This window comes from Phaenicophaeus curvirostris, chromosome 18 (assembly GCF_032191515.1).
Source record: "Phaenicophaeus curvirostris isolate KB17595 chromosome 18, BPBGC_Pcur_1.0, whole genome shotgun sequence".
Classification (NCBI taxonomy): Eukaryota; Metazoa; Chordata; class Aves; order Cuculiformes; family Cuculidae; genus Phaenicophaeus; species Phaenicophaeus curvirostris.
Genome location: NC_091409.1, coordinates 8230962 through 8243970, shown reverse-complemented (window position 1 = coordinate 8243970; position 13009 = coordinate 8230962). Strand labels below are relative to the sequence as shown.

Sequence of the window (13009 nt, the reverse complement as noted above, 5' to 3'; positions counted from 1 at the left end):
GGATGGCCAGAGTCGGGATTAGCAGAGCTGGGAACCAGGATGGGCAGAGCAAGAACTGGGATGAGCAGAGCCGGGGTCCACACTCCAGGTGTGGGTGGGTGTGCAGGCAGGGCCAGGTGTCCAGGACCAGTGGCATGGAGCAGCTCAATCCATTTATTATCCACTCATGCATCCCATTCATTTTATTTCCAGTTACATTTGATGAAGTTGGTGGCGGCCGAGCCCTGGAACCTGCTTCCAGCACAGCTGCCCAAGGCACTGGGGGCCATCAGGGAGTAGGATGGGGCAGTGGTCCCTGCATTTCCCTCCTCACGCCCTCCTAAACTTGAAGAGGAAGATGAGGAGGCCGCCGAGGAGCACCTTCTCCAGCAGGATGCCAAGCCACAAGCCGGGGCTGGACAGGAAGCAGAAACCTGCGCTGGGGACAAGAGGATCTGAACAGCCAGGGCTTGAGGACAGCATCCAGCAGCCCCCGCCACCACGGGGACCCAGGCCCGGTGTTACCTGGCAGGGGCGGGCTGGTGATCCACAGCAGAGCCGTCTCGCTGACGGGGGCCTGGCCATCGTGCACCACCTGGCAGGTGAACGCAGAGCCGTTCTTCTTCTCCGTCGCTTGGACCTCCAAAAGGCTCCTCAGCTTGAACAAACCCTGCGGCGTCTCCACTGGCTTGGAGAGTTTCTCCACCTTCACCTCCGTCCTGTTCTCCAGCCAGGTGACATCCACATCTCCCGGGTAAAACCCCTCCACGTCGCAGGTGAAGATGACGGTCTTGTTCACCTCAACAGGGCTCCGTGAGTCAGTGGCCACACGGACACTGGGGGAAACTGGGAAGAGAAGCAGGTCCTGGTGCCGGGCCTCCCCCGGCTCCGCTGCCCACAGGGTGCCTTGTCCCCACCCCGGCACCTGGACACCCCGAGCACCGTTTCCCCCCAGCCTCACCTCGCAGGACATCACGGAGCTGGAACATCCCCGTCAGTGGGTCCGTCAGCGTGGGGTGCTGCACCTTGCAGGTGAGGTTGGAGCGCATATCGTCGCGCTGCAGGATCAGCATCACCGTGCTGGACATGTTGTAGGAGGATTTTGTCTGTGCTGGGGTGATCTGGGGCTGCTGAGCCGAGATGGAGACCTTGTCCTTGAACCATTTCACCGTGATTTCTTCGGGAAAGAACCCTCCGGACACACAGGTGAAAGGCACCGATTCCCCCGGCGCCGCTCTGCGCCCGGGTCCAGACACGACTGGGCGTGTGGGTTTGGCTGCGGGGAGAAGCGCAGGGTCAGCCCCGGCTCTGCCGCCCCCGCGGAACCCTCTCCTGGCACCTGAGCCCCGAGCAGAGCCCACCAGGTGGGGTGGGATGGGGTCACTGGTTCCCCCGGGAGCTGCTCTGGGAGCCCCACTCACCACGCACAGACACCTCCGTGCCCTTTCCACGCTGAAACTCCTCTTCACCTTGCAGCCTATTACGGAACTTCACACAGTAATAGGTGCCGGCATCCTCGGGCTGCACATCCCTGATGTGGATGCTGAAGTCCGTGTCGGACCCATTCTTTGCCCTTGTCACACGGGGGGAGGAGCCCGTCTGATCATAAACAGTGACCCCACTGTCCTTGCCCTTCAGCCACCTCATGGGGCCAGCAGGACCATCTCCTGATATGGTGCAGGTCAGGGTGATCGTCTGCCCCGCTGCCACTGTCACCAGGTCCTGGGGCTGCTGCACCTTGAAGTCCTTGAAATCCTGACCCGCCTGGGCATCCGCACCTGGACACAGCGAGAGGAGGGTTTGGGGCTGGCAAGGGGCACTGCACGGGGGCATCACCAGACCCTCAGCCCCTTGCCCAGAGCAGGAGACAGAGAGATGTCCCGGTCCCTCACCGCCCGGGGCATCAGCACAAATGGGAACTGCAGGACGGGAGGGCCAGGGGCTGGAGCAGAAGAAGCTCTTTGGCTGAGGGTGAAAGCAAGCTGGAAGGGAGGCAGTGGAGAAGAGCCCCAGCTCCTCATGGGAGGATCGCCCTGCCAGCGGCACAGGGCAGCACAGAGCAGAAAGGCTTGTCGGGGCCCCACTCACCCGGGGCTCTGCCGAGCAGCAGCAGCAGGCAGGCAAGAGGCAGCACCTGCGTCACCAGAGCCCTGGTGGTTCCCATGTCCTGCTCCCCGACACCTTGGCTCGGCTCGGCTCGGCTCAGCTCAGCTTGGCTCAGCTCAGCTCAGCTTGGCTCAGCTTGGCTTTCTTCTGGGAAAGCAGAAGGAAGGGACTTGCCACCAGCCAAGTTCCTCCTCCCATCCTTCGCAAAAGCCCAGTGGGTTCCCACAGCGTTCATGCCGTCTCGTGTCATGAGTTTGGTCCTCGCCAGTGATGTTGGCCACACTCTCCCCAGAGCCACCGGCACCGGCAGCCAGAGAGCGGGGTGCCCCGATCCGACGTGATCCATGACGTGTGGCCAGCCCACAGGTTGGCATCCCAGCGGGATCATGGAAGGGGCTGGCGTCTCCAATGGACCCAGGGGGGCTGAACCGGGGCGGCAGAGCCGCTCTCCTGCCTGGGCCGAGCACAGCCTCATGGGGCTGGGGCACACCTGGAGGGGCTTGGGGGTGGGATGAGATGGTGTGATAAGATGGGATGGGATGATGGGGTGGGATGAAGGAATGATGACATGGGATGGTGGGATAGGATGATGGGGTGGGATGAAGGAATGATGACATGGGGTGGTGGGATGGGATGGGATGGGATGATGGATGATGAGTTTCGATGATAAGGTGGGATGGGATGACAGGATGATGGGATGGGATGGGATGGGATGGGATGGGATGGGATGGGATGGGATGGGATGGGATGGGATGGGATGGGGTGGGATGGGATGGGATGGGGTGGGATGATGGGGTGGGATAATGGAACGATGACATAGAATCATAGAATCATAGAATAACCAGGTTGGAAGAGACCCACCGGATCATGGGGTCCAACCGTTAACCGACATCCCAACCAACATGGGATGGGATGATGAGATGGGATGAGATGGGATGGTATGACAGATGATGGGATGGGATGGGATGGGATGGGATGGGATGGGATGGGATGGGATGGGATGGGATGGGATGGGGTGGGATGATGGGGTGGGATAATGGAACGATGACATGGGATGGTGGGATGGGACGATGGGATGATGAGCTCGGGCGGGGTAAGCCCGGCTGCCCGCCGGCCCCGGGCAGGCACCAAGAGGTTAAGGGGCCGCTCTCGGTTCCATTTCCTGCGCAGCTTCTCCTCCCCGTCCCGGCGGGGCAGAGCCCATGGCGTGGCGGGCGGCTCCGCTCCTGCTGGCGCAGCTCAGCCTGCTCCCGGCACCGGGTGAGTGCGGGGGGCGGCACCGGGACCGCACCGGGATTCCTCCTCCCGGAGCGCCCAGCCGGGATGGGCGGGGAACCGGGAACCGGGATGGGGAGGGAACCGGGAACCGGGATGGGGAGAGAACTGGGAACCGGGATGGGGAGAGAACTGGTGATGGGCAGGGAACCGGGAACCGGGAACCGGGATGAGCACAGAATACGGATGAGCAGGGAGCCGAGGTGGGGAGAGAACCGGGGTGGGGAGAGAACTAGGAACCGGGATAGGCAGGGAACCGGGAACCGGGATGGGGAGAGAACCGGGAAGCGGGATGGGCAGAGAACAGGGATGAGCAGGGAACCAGGAAGGGGAGAGAACCGGGAACAGGGATGGACAGAGCCGGAATGAGCAGAGAATAGGGATGGGCAGGGAACTGGGATGGGCAGTGCCGGTGCCCGGCTAGGGGCTTTGGGCTTTGGGTCCCTGCCCCGAGCTGCGCACCCCGGGCTCCAAACCCCGCTTCCCGCAGAGCCCCGGTGCCCCTGGCTCCTGGTGTGCAGAGCTGGGGCATTAATTAACCAGCACTCGGGAGTTTTTCCTGCCAGGAATTCCCCTTGGCTCCCTCTGTCCCTTTCCAAACTCCAAGGACTCGCATCGCCTTCTCTTAACAACACAACAGTGGGGGCATATTTGCCCCTTTATTAATCTTTAACCTGGCTCCCGCTGCTCTCTGTGCCTGCACTTTGGCTCTGCCGTATCCAGGGGTATTTCTCAGTTGAGCTGCTGCAAACTTGGCACAAGCTGGGGCCGCTCTGCCTGTTCCGAGCCCTCGCCTCGCTCCATTGCTCAGCCCCAAACCCTCCTCTCACCGTGCCCAGGTGCGGATGCCCAGGTGGGTCAGGATTTCAAGGACTTCAAGGTGCAGCAGCCCCAGGACCTGGTGACGGTAGCAGCGGGGCAGACGCTCACCCTGACCTGCACCATATCAGGAGATGGTCCTGCTGGCCCCGTGAGGTGGCTGAAGGGCAAGGACAGTGGGAATGAGACTGTGTATGATCAGACGGGCTCTTTCCCTCGCGTGACGAGGGCAGAGGATGGGTCCGACACGGACTTCACCATCCGCATCACGGATGTGCAGCCCGAGGATGCCGGCACCTATTACTGCGTGAAGTTCCGTAATAGGCTGCAAGGTGAAGAGGAGTTTCAGCGTGGAAAGGGCACGGAGGTGTCCGTGCGTGGTGAGTGCAGCCCAGTGAGATGCTGCTCTCTGTGACCCTGTCCCACACACCCCCTGCTCACAGCAGGGTCCTGCACTGCCTCGCACTCACCACCCTCTCCCTGCTCTGCCTTGTGTCTCCGCAGAGACAGCCCCCATTCCTGGCATGGTGGCTGCAGCCGTTGTGCTCTGCTTCCTCCTCCTCCTCGGCCTCCTCGTCGCCCTTTTCTTGCACAGGAGGAAGCGCAGGGGCAGGGCAGAGAGCCAGCGCCTGACCAGGCTGGCAGCCACGAGTGGCTTCTCACCTATCCCTCCATGCTGCTGTGCAGGGTCCCCCAGCACCTCCAGGTTCGTACCCACCACCTCTTCCTTCTGCACCCCAACGTGAGCAAACCGCCTCATCCACCTGCCTTACCCTGGTTTCCTCTCCCTCTGGAGCAACGATTTTCCCCAGAAAGGGTCCTTTGCTCATCACTGCCCCATGTTGGTTTTCTCTGCATTTCGTGAGGGGGTGTGTTGGGGAGCACCCAGCACCGGGGAGCACCCAGCACCAGGGAGCTCCCTGCAGCCCCTCGCCATGGTGTCTGAGCCCGGCCCAGGTGCACAGACCGTGTGTGGTCCCTCTCTGCCTTCAACGTGTGCATCGCGTGACCACGTGCTGCAGATTCTGGCTAACGCTCGGGAGGGGATTTGAGGAGCGCTGTGCTGAGCGGGGTGGGGAGGAGACCTGCCATCCTTTAGCTCTAATGACCATCCTTCTCCCCCAGCAGCAAAGCCCTGGATGCAGAGACCTCCCACCTGCCCAGCCAGGTAAGAGTGAGTTGTGAATATGGGGAAGAGCATCTGATGTCCTGGCTTGCAGGACTTCTGCGAGGCTCTGAGGCCACGGTGGGCGCTGGGTGAGCTGCAGCCGCCTGCAGAGGGTCGTGGCACGCTCCACATCGCAGCGCGGGGCCACCCGTGCAGCCACGGCACCGCTGTCCTGGCTTGAATTTGCCACAGGGGTTACTTTTGCAAGAATTTTCTAGTCCTAGTGTTTTTGTGTGCGCTTTGCAGCAAAGCCGCAAGGAGGACAGTGAAATCCACTACGCTGATCTGCAGCCCCTACCCACGGCCCCGCGGCGTGGCAGGAACCCCGACGCAGCCACCTCCGAGTACGCCAGCATCAAGGTAGCTGCTCAGTGACGTGCAGCACCGCAGCCTGTGCAGCCGAGGAGCCCGTTTCAGCTGAGGAAGCAGGGACGTTTCTGCGGGGCGCAATAAAGAAGAAGTGTCTGTTTGCATGGCACAGCCTGGTCTCAGCTCAGCACGCCATGCTCGGAGCTGGCAAAGCTGCCCTAATTTGTTCCCGTCTCCGTGGCTGCACCGGGCAGGGTGAGGCTCAGGGTTGAACCCACCATGCCAGAGCTCAGCAGCAGCTCAGCCAGGACCCTCTGACTGTCTTGAACACAGGATTAGGCCCCAGAGCTGAGCACCTCTGCCTCGTGTAAGACATAGAGTGCCGATTACACCCGGAGGACTTCACACATGCCTGTCTCTGCCAGCTTGGGCCACGTTCCTGGCTCAGCAGGTCCATAATTTGTGTTACCTTGTCGCACCAAGCCCATCCTCTTTAAAGCCAACAGCAGCACCACCCAGTCCTGCTCTGTTCAGAGCCGCAGCGCCGGTCCCACAGGGTCCTGGGTGGCGTGTGCCCTCCCCAGCCCAGTGCCAGAGCCCCCGGGGTGGCTTCTCCAGGCAGGGTGTCTGCCTGGCTCCCACCTCCGTCTTCCAACCACGCACGGGGCAGCTCTCAGGAACAGTCCTCGGTGCCACTTGCTGCAGCTCACGTTGAAGTTGAGCCCTTTCCCACCTTTCCCTGCCCCACCTAAGGGGCACACGCCGTGTGTCACCGCAGCCGAGCACCCGCCTCCGCGGGCACGAGGTTGAGGGCGGAACATGCTTTTCAGGCAGAGGAACCCGCTGTTTCTGCCGCTACGGCTGCCTCTAACCTTGAAAGCTGCTGCAGTTGCCCTTTTCCAATTTAGATCTACTTTTTACTGTGAAATCAAAAAAAGAGAAGTGAAAGAAGACAGCGTGAAGCATCAGCGTGTACGCACCCCGGGGAGCCGTGTCTGCCAGCAGAGAGCCTCTCGGGGAGAGAATTATGAGGGGAGAGAGAGAAGCCACTCCTGACATCCAGCTGCGTGGCTGAAGAAGCATCCCCTGCTCTGGGAATGTGCACTGGGTGCAGCTTGGGGTCACTTTGTTCTCAGGGACACCTTGAGGGCTCTCAGCGCCCTGTGGGTGCACTGGAGGTGTTCCCAGGGCAGGGGTCCATCACCCCCAGCCTTGTTCCCTCTTCTCCCACGGCAGCGCGGGGCTGGGGGTTGGGGACGCTGGCGTGAAGCCTCTGGCAGTGCCAGGTCCCGAGCGGAACCGCGGTCACACTGGGCAGCGGCTCATGCCCCAGCGGAGGTGGTGGCTGCTCTCAGCAGGACACGGGTTGTCCGGCTCTCTGAGCACGGAGAACACAGAAAGCTCATAGCATGATTACGAGCACAAGTATGTAAAATATGTGGGTGAGACCGAAACCGGGGATAGACCTCGCAAACAGGGGGGAAATGAAATTCGAGGGGATTTACAGGTTTTTAAGCATCGGGCTGGGTGAGGAAGAGGGAAATGCAGTTCGATACAAGCATATGCAAAGCAGCGAGCACCATGGAGCACCTAGGAAAGGGCCCAAGCCTGCGGCTTTACTGCCCAGGGGAGGGATTTGGTGGTTATTAAAGGAAAATCCTTTAAGCCACCAGCCCGGGGTGTGCCGGCAGTGAAAGCACAAACAGGCGACCGAGCGTGGACACAAGGTAGGAGCGCGCCGGGCAGCAGCTCGCTTGGGGAGCACCAGCTCGCCTGGGGGGCAGTGCTGGGAGATGCAGTGGTCAGGGATTTACTGCTCATTTGGGGTGGTTTCCTGGTGTCGCTGGGTGCCACATTCTGCTGGGTGCTCGAGCAAGAAATGCAGGAGCGTGTGCCAAATTGAGAGATGCTGTGCCCGCTGTGGGTTCCGCAGCCGGGGCTGAGCGGCGGCGGCTTCGTTGCTGAGCGGAGCAGAGCTGGTGGCTGGGTGGATGGTGGGGAGAGACTCAGGGTCCCAGCAGGGAGGGGACACTCCGGCTGAGATTTGTGCCGTGTCCCCACACCCAGGATGTCGCAGTGCCAGGGCGAGGGGGCAATCAGGTGGATGAGACCGTGGCACCGTGTCTGAGCAAAGGGGCCCGGAGCAGTCCCCGCCACAGCGAGAAGCTCCTGGCACATGGGTGGTGGTGGTGGAGGTTTAACCGGGGTTTTTTGGTGTGTGAGCCTGGTGCTGGAGTCTCACGGGATGGCAAAGCCAAGCAACAGGGTTGAGGGGCTGTGCCAGGGGGGAGGCTCTGCAGACCCCTGCCCTGCGGAGAGGTGGAAAGCAGGAGGCAGGGAAGGACCAGGGATGCTCCAGGGCTCTTCCAGCATCTGCCCAGGACCTGGGAGGTGGGAAAAGGCTCCTGGAGGTGCTGAGGTGAGAGGGCTGGCAGGGGCTGGTGGTGTGCGCCATGCAGGGAAGCCAGAGTGGGAGGCACGGGCTGTGCCGAGAGCCGGCAGGGAGCACAAGCTTCCAAAGGAAAACATGGAACAACAGAGCACAATTAGTCCAGAAAGCGTGACTGACAGACAAGGCTGGCCGGGCAGCGAGGGGAAGGCAGCAATGGTTTAATTAACGCTGAGGAAGAGCATGGTCTCAGCTAGCGCATGGGGCTGTGTGAAGCTGGGGGGATGCGGGCGTCTCCTGGTGTCCCGGGGGACAGGAGAGGGCTGGCAGCGCTCGAGAGGGAGAGGACAAAGCTGAGTTTGTGCTGGAGCCTGGGGTGAGCAAGGAAAAAAGAGGAGAGACAGGGATAAACACCTCGTGCCGTGCCCTGGGATGCTTCAGCTCCATGGTGAGAAGCAGAGAACTCCCCAAGCTGGCAGTGCCCCTCGCAGGGATGGGAGCCCAGGGGCCGTCGTGTCTCCTGGCAGCCGGCATCGCTCCAGCACGTCCCCTCCAGCGGCTGATGGGAAAGCAGCTCCAGCCAAGGCTGCTTTGTGGATGTCTCAATCCAAGATGCCCTTGTGCTTAGATACCTCCCGGGCTGCTCCTGCTCTGTCCCCGTCCTTGTCCCGTGGTGGCCACAAGCCTGTTCCTGAGGAGACACAGGCACGTTAGCACTAGCCAAACAGCTGTGTCCATGAGCATCCAAAACCACAGAGACATCACCAGGTCCCCCACAGGGACCCCACGATGCCATGGGGACCCGGTGATACCATGGGGACCAGGCAATGCCACAGATACCTCGTGATGCCATGGGGACCAGGTGATGCCATGAGGATGCCGTGCCAGAACACGGTTGGGGAGCAGCGTGAGGAGCTGGAGGAACATCTGGGGTGCTCTGAGGCGACTGGAAAAGGCATGAGGGTCTCAGAGACAATTTGAATGTCTGCAAGAAATGTGACCTGAGTCTCTCCTGTGGCCACTCCCTGCCCCAGGCTGTGCTTCTGCCAGGAGAGGGAACGGGAGGGAGAAGCTTGGATGCTCCATGGTCGAACAAGCTCACATCAGTTCCAAACCCGCCAGCTCACTCTTCACAGGTCCCTGTTTCTCAGGCTTTCCCTTGGAAGGCAAGGAGCAAGGCCAAAGTAAAAGGGTGACGTCTTTATACTGTTCCTGATTTATTTCACATCATCCTCACCGACTCTCCGTCCCCGGGGTTCAGAGTTGTTGTGGATTTCTGTGGAAGAGGACAAACAGGTCTGGGATTTGGGGTTGTCATAGGAACTGTTTTGGTGCTGCAGCCTCACTGCCAACATCATCCTCCCCCCGGCTCCCGAGGCAGCGAGGGCTCTCGCCAGCACAGCAGAGATTCTCCAGACCCCAAGCCCAGCGTCAGTGAGCCCCGCAGTACAGGATCCCCGCCATGGCATCGGGACCCCCGCGGGGTTCAGGGAGGAGGTGACTCCCGGGCACTGCCTGGCCGTGCCCGTACCACAGCCCAGCCCTGTGGCCCTAGGGAAGTGAACTGAAGGGCTTTGAGCTGAGGTGGAGGTGGTTGGAGGATGCTGCATGTCTCTGCTGTCTAATAGGAGGTTGTGCTCTTGCAGCTGTTGTTACTGGGAGCCTCTCTGCCTGACCTGGAATCATTTTCTTTAAATCCCTGGAGCTGAGGGGATATGGGGCAGTTGGGGGCTGCCCTCTGGCCATTCCCCAACTCTTCTGTCACAGGAAGAGAAAATGAAAGTGTCAAACAGGTTTCAAAGGAAATCCTTTGCACTCAACACTCCTTTGGCCCGTGTGGTCCTTCTCTGCAGGGTGTCGTGGAGGCAAAGGCTCTGGCAATGATTAAAGAAGGTTTTCAAGGACCGTGGGACCAACAGGAACACACAGTGCTTAAGAAAGGGTCACTTTGTGCTTTCAGGGTTTGATGGGACATTGGTCGGTGACAGCGGCGCTCCAGAGCTGGCACAGGGAGGGCGGATCGCGCTGCGGTGCTCGCCAGCACCTGAGAGAGGGTCCCAGGGGGACAGGAGGGGTGTCCTGCCTGCACTGGGGATGCTCAGGACTCTTCACATCAGATCAGCTGGTGGTGGCACATCAGAGCAGTCCTGGTCCCCTCAATTCCATGCATGCTTTGTGCCCAGTGCTCCTGGCAATGCTCCAGCGGGCTTTGCCCAGGGAAAAGAGCTGGGGGCTGCCGGTTGGAACGGGGAAACCCTTTGGGGAGCCTCCCCTTCCCAAAGATAGCGCGGGGTGTCCCCAGCCAGCGAGGACAGGACACTGCGGGGGGTCCCCAGGGCTCCCCGCTCCTCCCGGCACGGAGCAACCTTAATGCTCGGCTGCACTTGGCAGCAGCCCCGGCGCTGGCAGCGCCCCGAGCGCAGCACAAGTGTCCCTGTGAGGACAAGTGCAGGGAAGGGAAAAAATATTTAGAGAGGCAGGAGGAGGGAGAAAGCAGGCGCTGTGGAACGAGCCGTGGAGTGGGATGAAAGCGCACTCTCAGCGGGCTTTTTGTTCACCCCAGACGTGCCCAGCGGTGCTGCCAGCTCGGAGAGGCTGTGCCAGCGGCTCCCAGTGTGGTGTGGCCGGCTCAGCCTGGTGTTCCTGCAGCCTGCCCGGCGCCTTGGCCCAGCCATGTGCCCGTGAGCAGGATATGGCCCCGGCAGAACCTTCTGCAGCGAGTTCCTCAGCACCAGTTGGGCTCCATCACTCCAGCCAGGACCCATCGCCCCAGCCGGGCTGAGCCCCTCGCTGCCGGCCGCGGAGCGGACAGCATGGCAGGATCAACAATGCACTCGCTATAATAATTGCTTCCGACAGATCCATTTCTCCTGTGAGGTTCAAGCTTAATTTTATAATGGTATCGGTAACCATGGCAACGTGTGAAAATAACGCATCCCTGAGCCTGGCAAATTCTCTGTAAACAGCTCCGGTCCGAGAAGCCGAGGGAGGCCCCGGCCACGTGGGAAGCAGCCCCTGCCCGCGGTGCCGCCGTGCGCCCGGGTTGGTGTTAGGGTGAGGATTCACGCGATGACTAATTAGCGGCGTTAACTGCTTACGCCTTGGGATGATGATTTCGTTTGCTAATCCTTCGGGCTAGGCAGAGCTCGCAGCCGCTAATTGGGTGGATGTCATTAACGCCGGCGGTCAGGAGCTGCTGCTGAAGGGCTGCACTGAAGGCTCGAGCATCCTTCCCGCGTGTAGTGGGAAAGACGCTTTGCCGCTGGCACTCGGGGTCCCCTCCTGGCACCCAAGAGCGAGGTTTCCACACCCAGGACCCCCTCTCTCAGCAGACACCAGCCAGTGCCGACGTGTGTCTCCGCTCAGACATCTCTGGTCACCGCTGCTGGCAGATAATCCCAAGCGATGGTTTCTAAACCTGTTAGACCCTCCCCAGCCCCTTCAGGTCCCGGATCCCCCTCTGTGGCTCTGGTGTCTCCTGGCCACGCTGTGCCACCCCACTGGCCACCCTCTGGGGTAGGCAAAGTGATTCGCAGCTCTGATTTGCAGCTCTGTATCAGGGCCAGGACAGACCCTTGGGACCGACACAGTCACCGGGAGCATGATGGATGTTGCAGAGCCAGAATTAATCCTCGTGCTTTTTGTTGCCCTTCAGCTTTGAAAAAAAAAAAAAAAAGACAAAACAACACAAAGGCCTCGCAGAAGCATTTTTCCTTGTGCTCCCAGCAGTAGGACCAGCTTGGCCACAGCCCCACGGAGCTGGGAGTGCCGGGTCCCACTGGGGCCAAAGCAAAGAGCTCCACGCTCCAGCACGCGGTCTCTGCCCTGTGAAGCTGCTGTGGGGACAACGCAGGGACGGCCACCAAAAGGACATCCCGGTGTCAGAGCTGGGGATGGCACTGGTGGTGCTGGGGGCTGGTTGGGGCAGCAGAATCCCCCCACCTAGGGCTGGGTCTGGCCCTGTCTGGGGCTGCATCCCAGCTGCCGTGCAATTGCCATGTCCGCTGCGATGTGTTAGATACGGCACTGCTATAAATAACCTCGGCCTCATCGTTATCACTCGACACCCTCATTAATAATGCACAGTAATGAGTGCTGTGGATTTACACCGGGTCTCCCACACCCCATCATCCCACTCAGCCCTGCACTGGGGCATCTCCCCAGGTCTGGATGCACAAACTCCTGGCCGGCTAAGGTCCGACATCCCCAATCCCCGCAATGAGCCTGGACTTGAGAGCCCCACAGCCGTCCCAGGGCCTCCAGCAAGAGCTCTGACGAGCAGGAAACGATGGGCTGAGATAGCTTAACATGATAAATCCCCCCACGTTAGCATTTTTATTTTGATCTGCAGCTGCCGCAGGTCTTTATCAGGCAGGCCAGCCAGCAATGAGTTACAGCAGCCATGCCTGGGAGCGCGGGGAGCATTATCTGCTCTTGCAGCATTGGATGCGCTTTCATGATAACAATTTGCAATCAACAAAGAACTTTGAGAGGATACAGGAAAAAAAAGGCAGAATAGAACTGAGATATCGCTCCTCCCTCGGCCAGGCTCCTCACCCCTAGCAGTACCGCCAAGGGGAGACCAAGGTCTTCTGTAGCATCACTCCGTGCGGCTGTAGGCTCAAAGGCACTCGCTGTTCCCACCTGCATCCCCACAGCCTGCACCCATCCACCTGCCTGCTGTTTCCCTGCAGTTTTTGGTCTCCAGGCTGTCCCAAACAGCTCCCGGGCAGCTCTGGGCATGGGCACGGCACTGTCAGCCCTCGAGTTCGGAGCAGGGCGCAGCTGGAGGAGGATGCGCTGTGGTCCAATGCAGGGACCACCGGCAGCTCTGGCAGGGAGCTGGCCTGTCTGGGAGAGCCACAGCTGCAGGGGCTTGAGAAGGCAAAGGAAATCTGGCTGTGGTCAGCGTGACAAGGCCTCCCATCAGTTCCCGGTACTCAGATTTGGCAGAGGGGCTGTCT

General features: G+C 60.6%; 2 protein-coding genes across 2 annotated transcripts in view; one reads left to right on the top strand and one right to left on the bottom strand.

Moving 5' to 3' along the window:
* Window positions 1-139: 139 nt before the first annotated feature.
* On the bottom strand, window positions 140-2230 carry LOC138728301 (signal-regulatory protein beta-1-like). The gene is made up of 5 exons (XM_069871558.1): window positions 2068-2230; window positions 1401-1757; window positions 941-1255; window positions 505-825; window positions 140-434 (listed from the first exon to the last, which is right to left on the bottom strand). Exons 1-5 carry the CDS (start codon window positions 2141-2143, stop codon window positions 310-312), a joined length of 1194 nt encoding a protein of 397 aa, XP_069727659.1. The 5' UTR covers window positions 2144-2230; the 3' UTR covers window positions 140-309.
* Window positions 2231-2413: 183 nt separating this feature from the next.
* The window catches only part of LOC138728295 (tyrosine-protein phosphatase non-receptor type substrate 1-like), a 31401-nt gene continuing 20805 nt past the window's right edge, over window positions 2414-13009 (top strand). Inside the window, exons 1-3 of the mRNA XM_069871545.1 lie at window positions 2414-2451; window positions 3256-3345; window positions 4200-4559. Coding sequence (XP_069727646.1) covers window positions 2430-2451; window positions 3256-3345; window positions 4200-4559 — 472 coding nt within the window. The 5' untranslated portion in view covers window positions 2414-2429. The remainder of the gene's footprint in view (window positions 2452-3255; window positions 3346-4199; window positions 4560-13009) is intronic.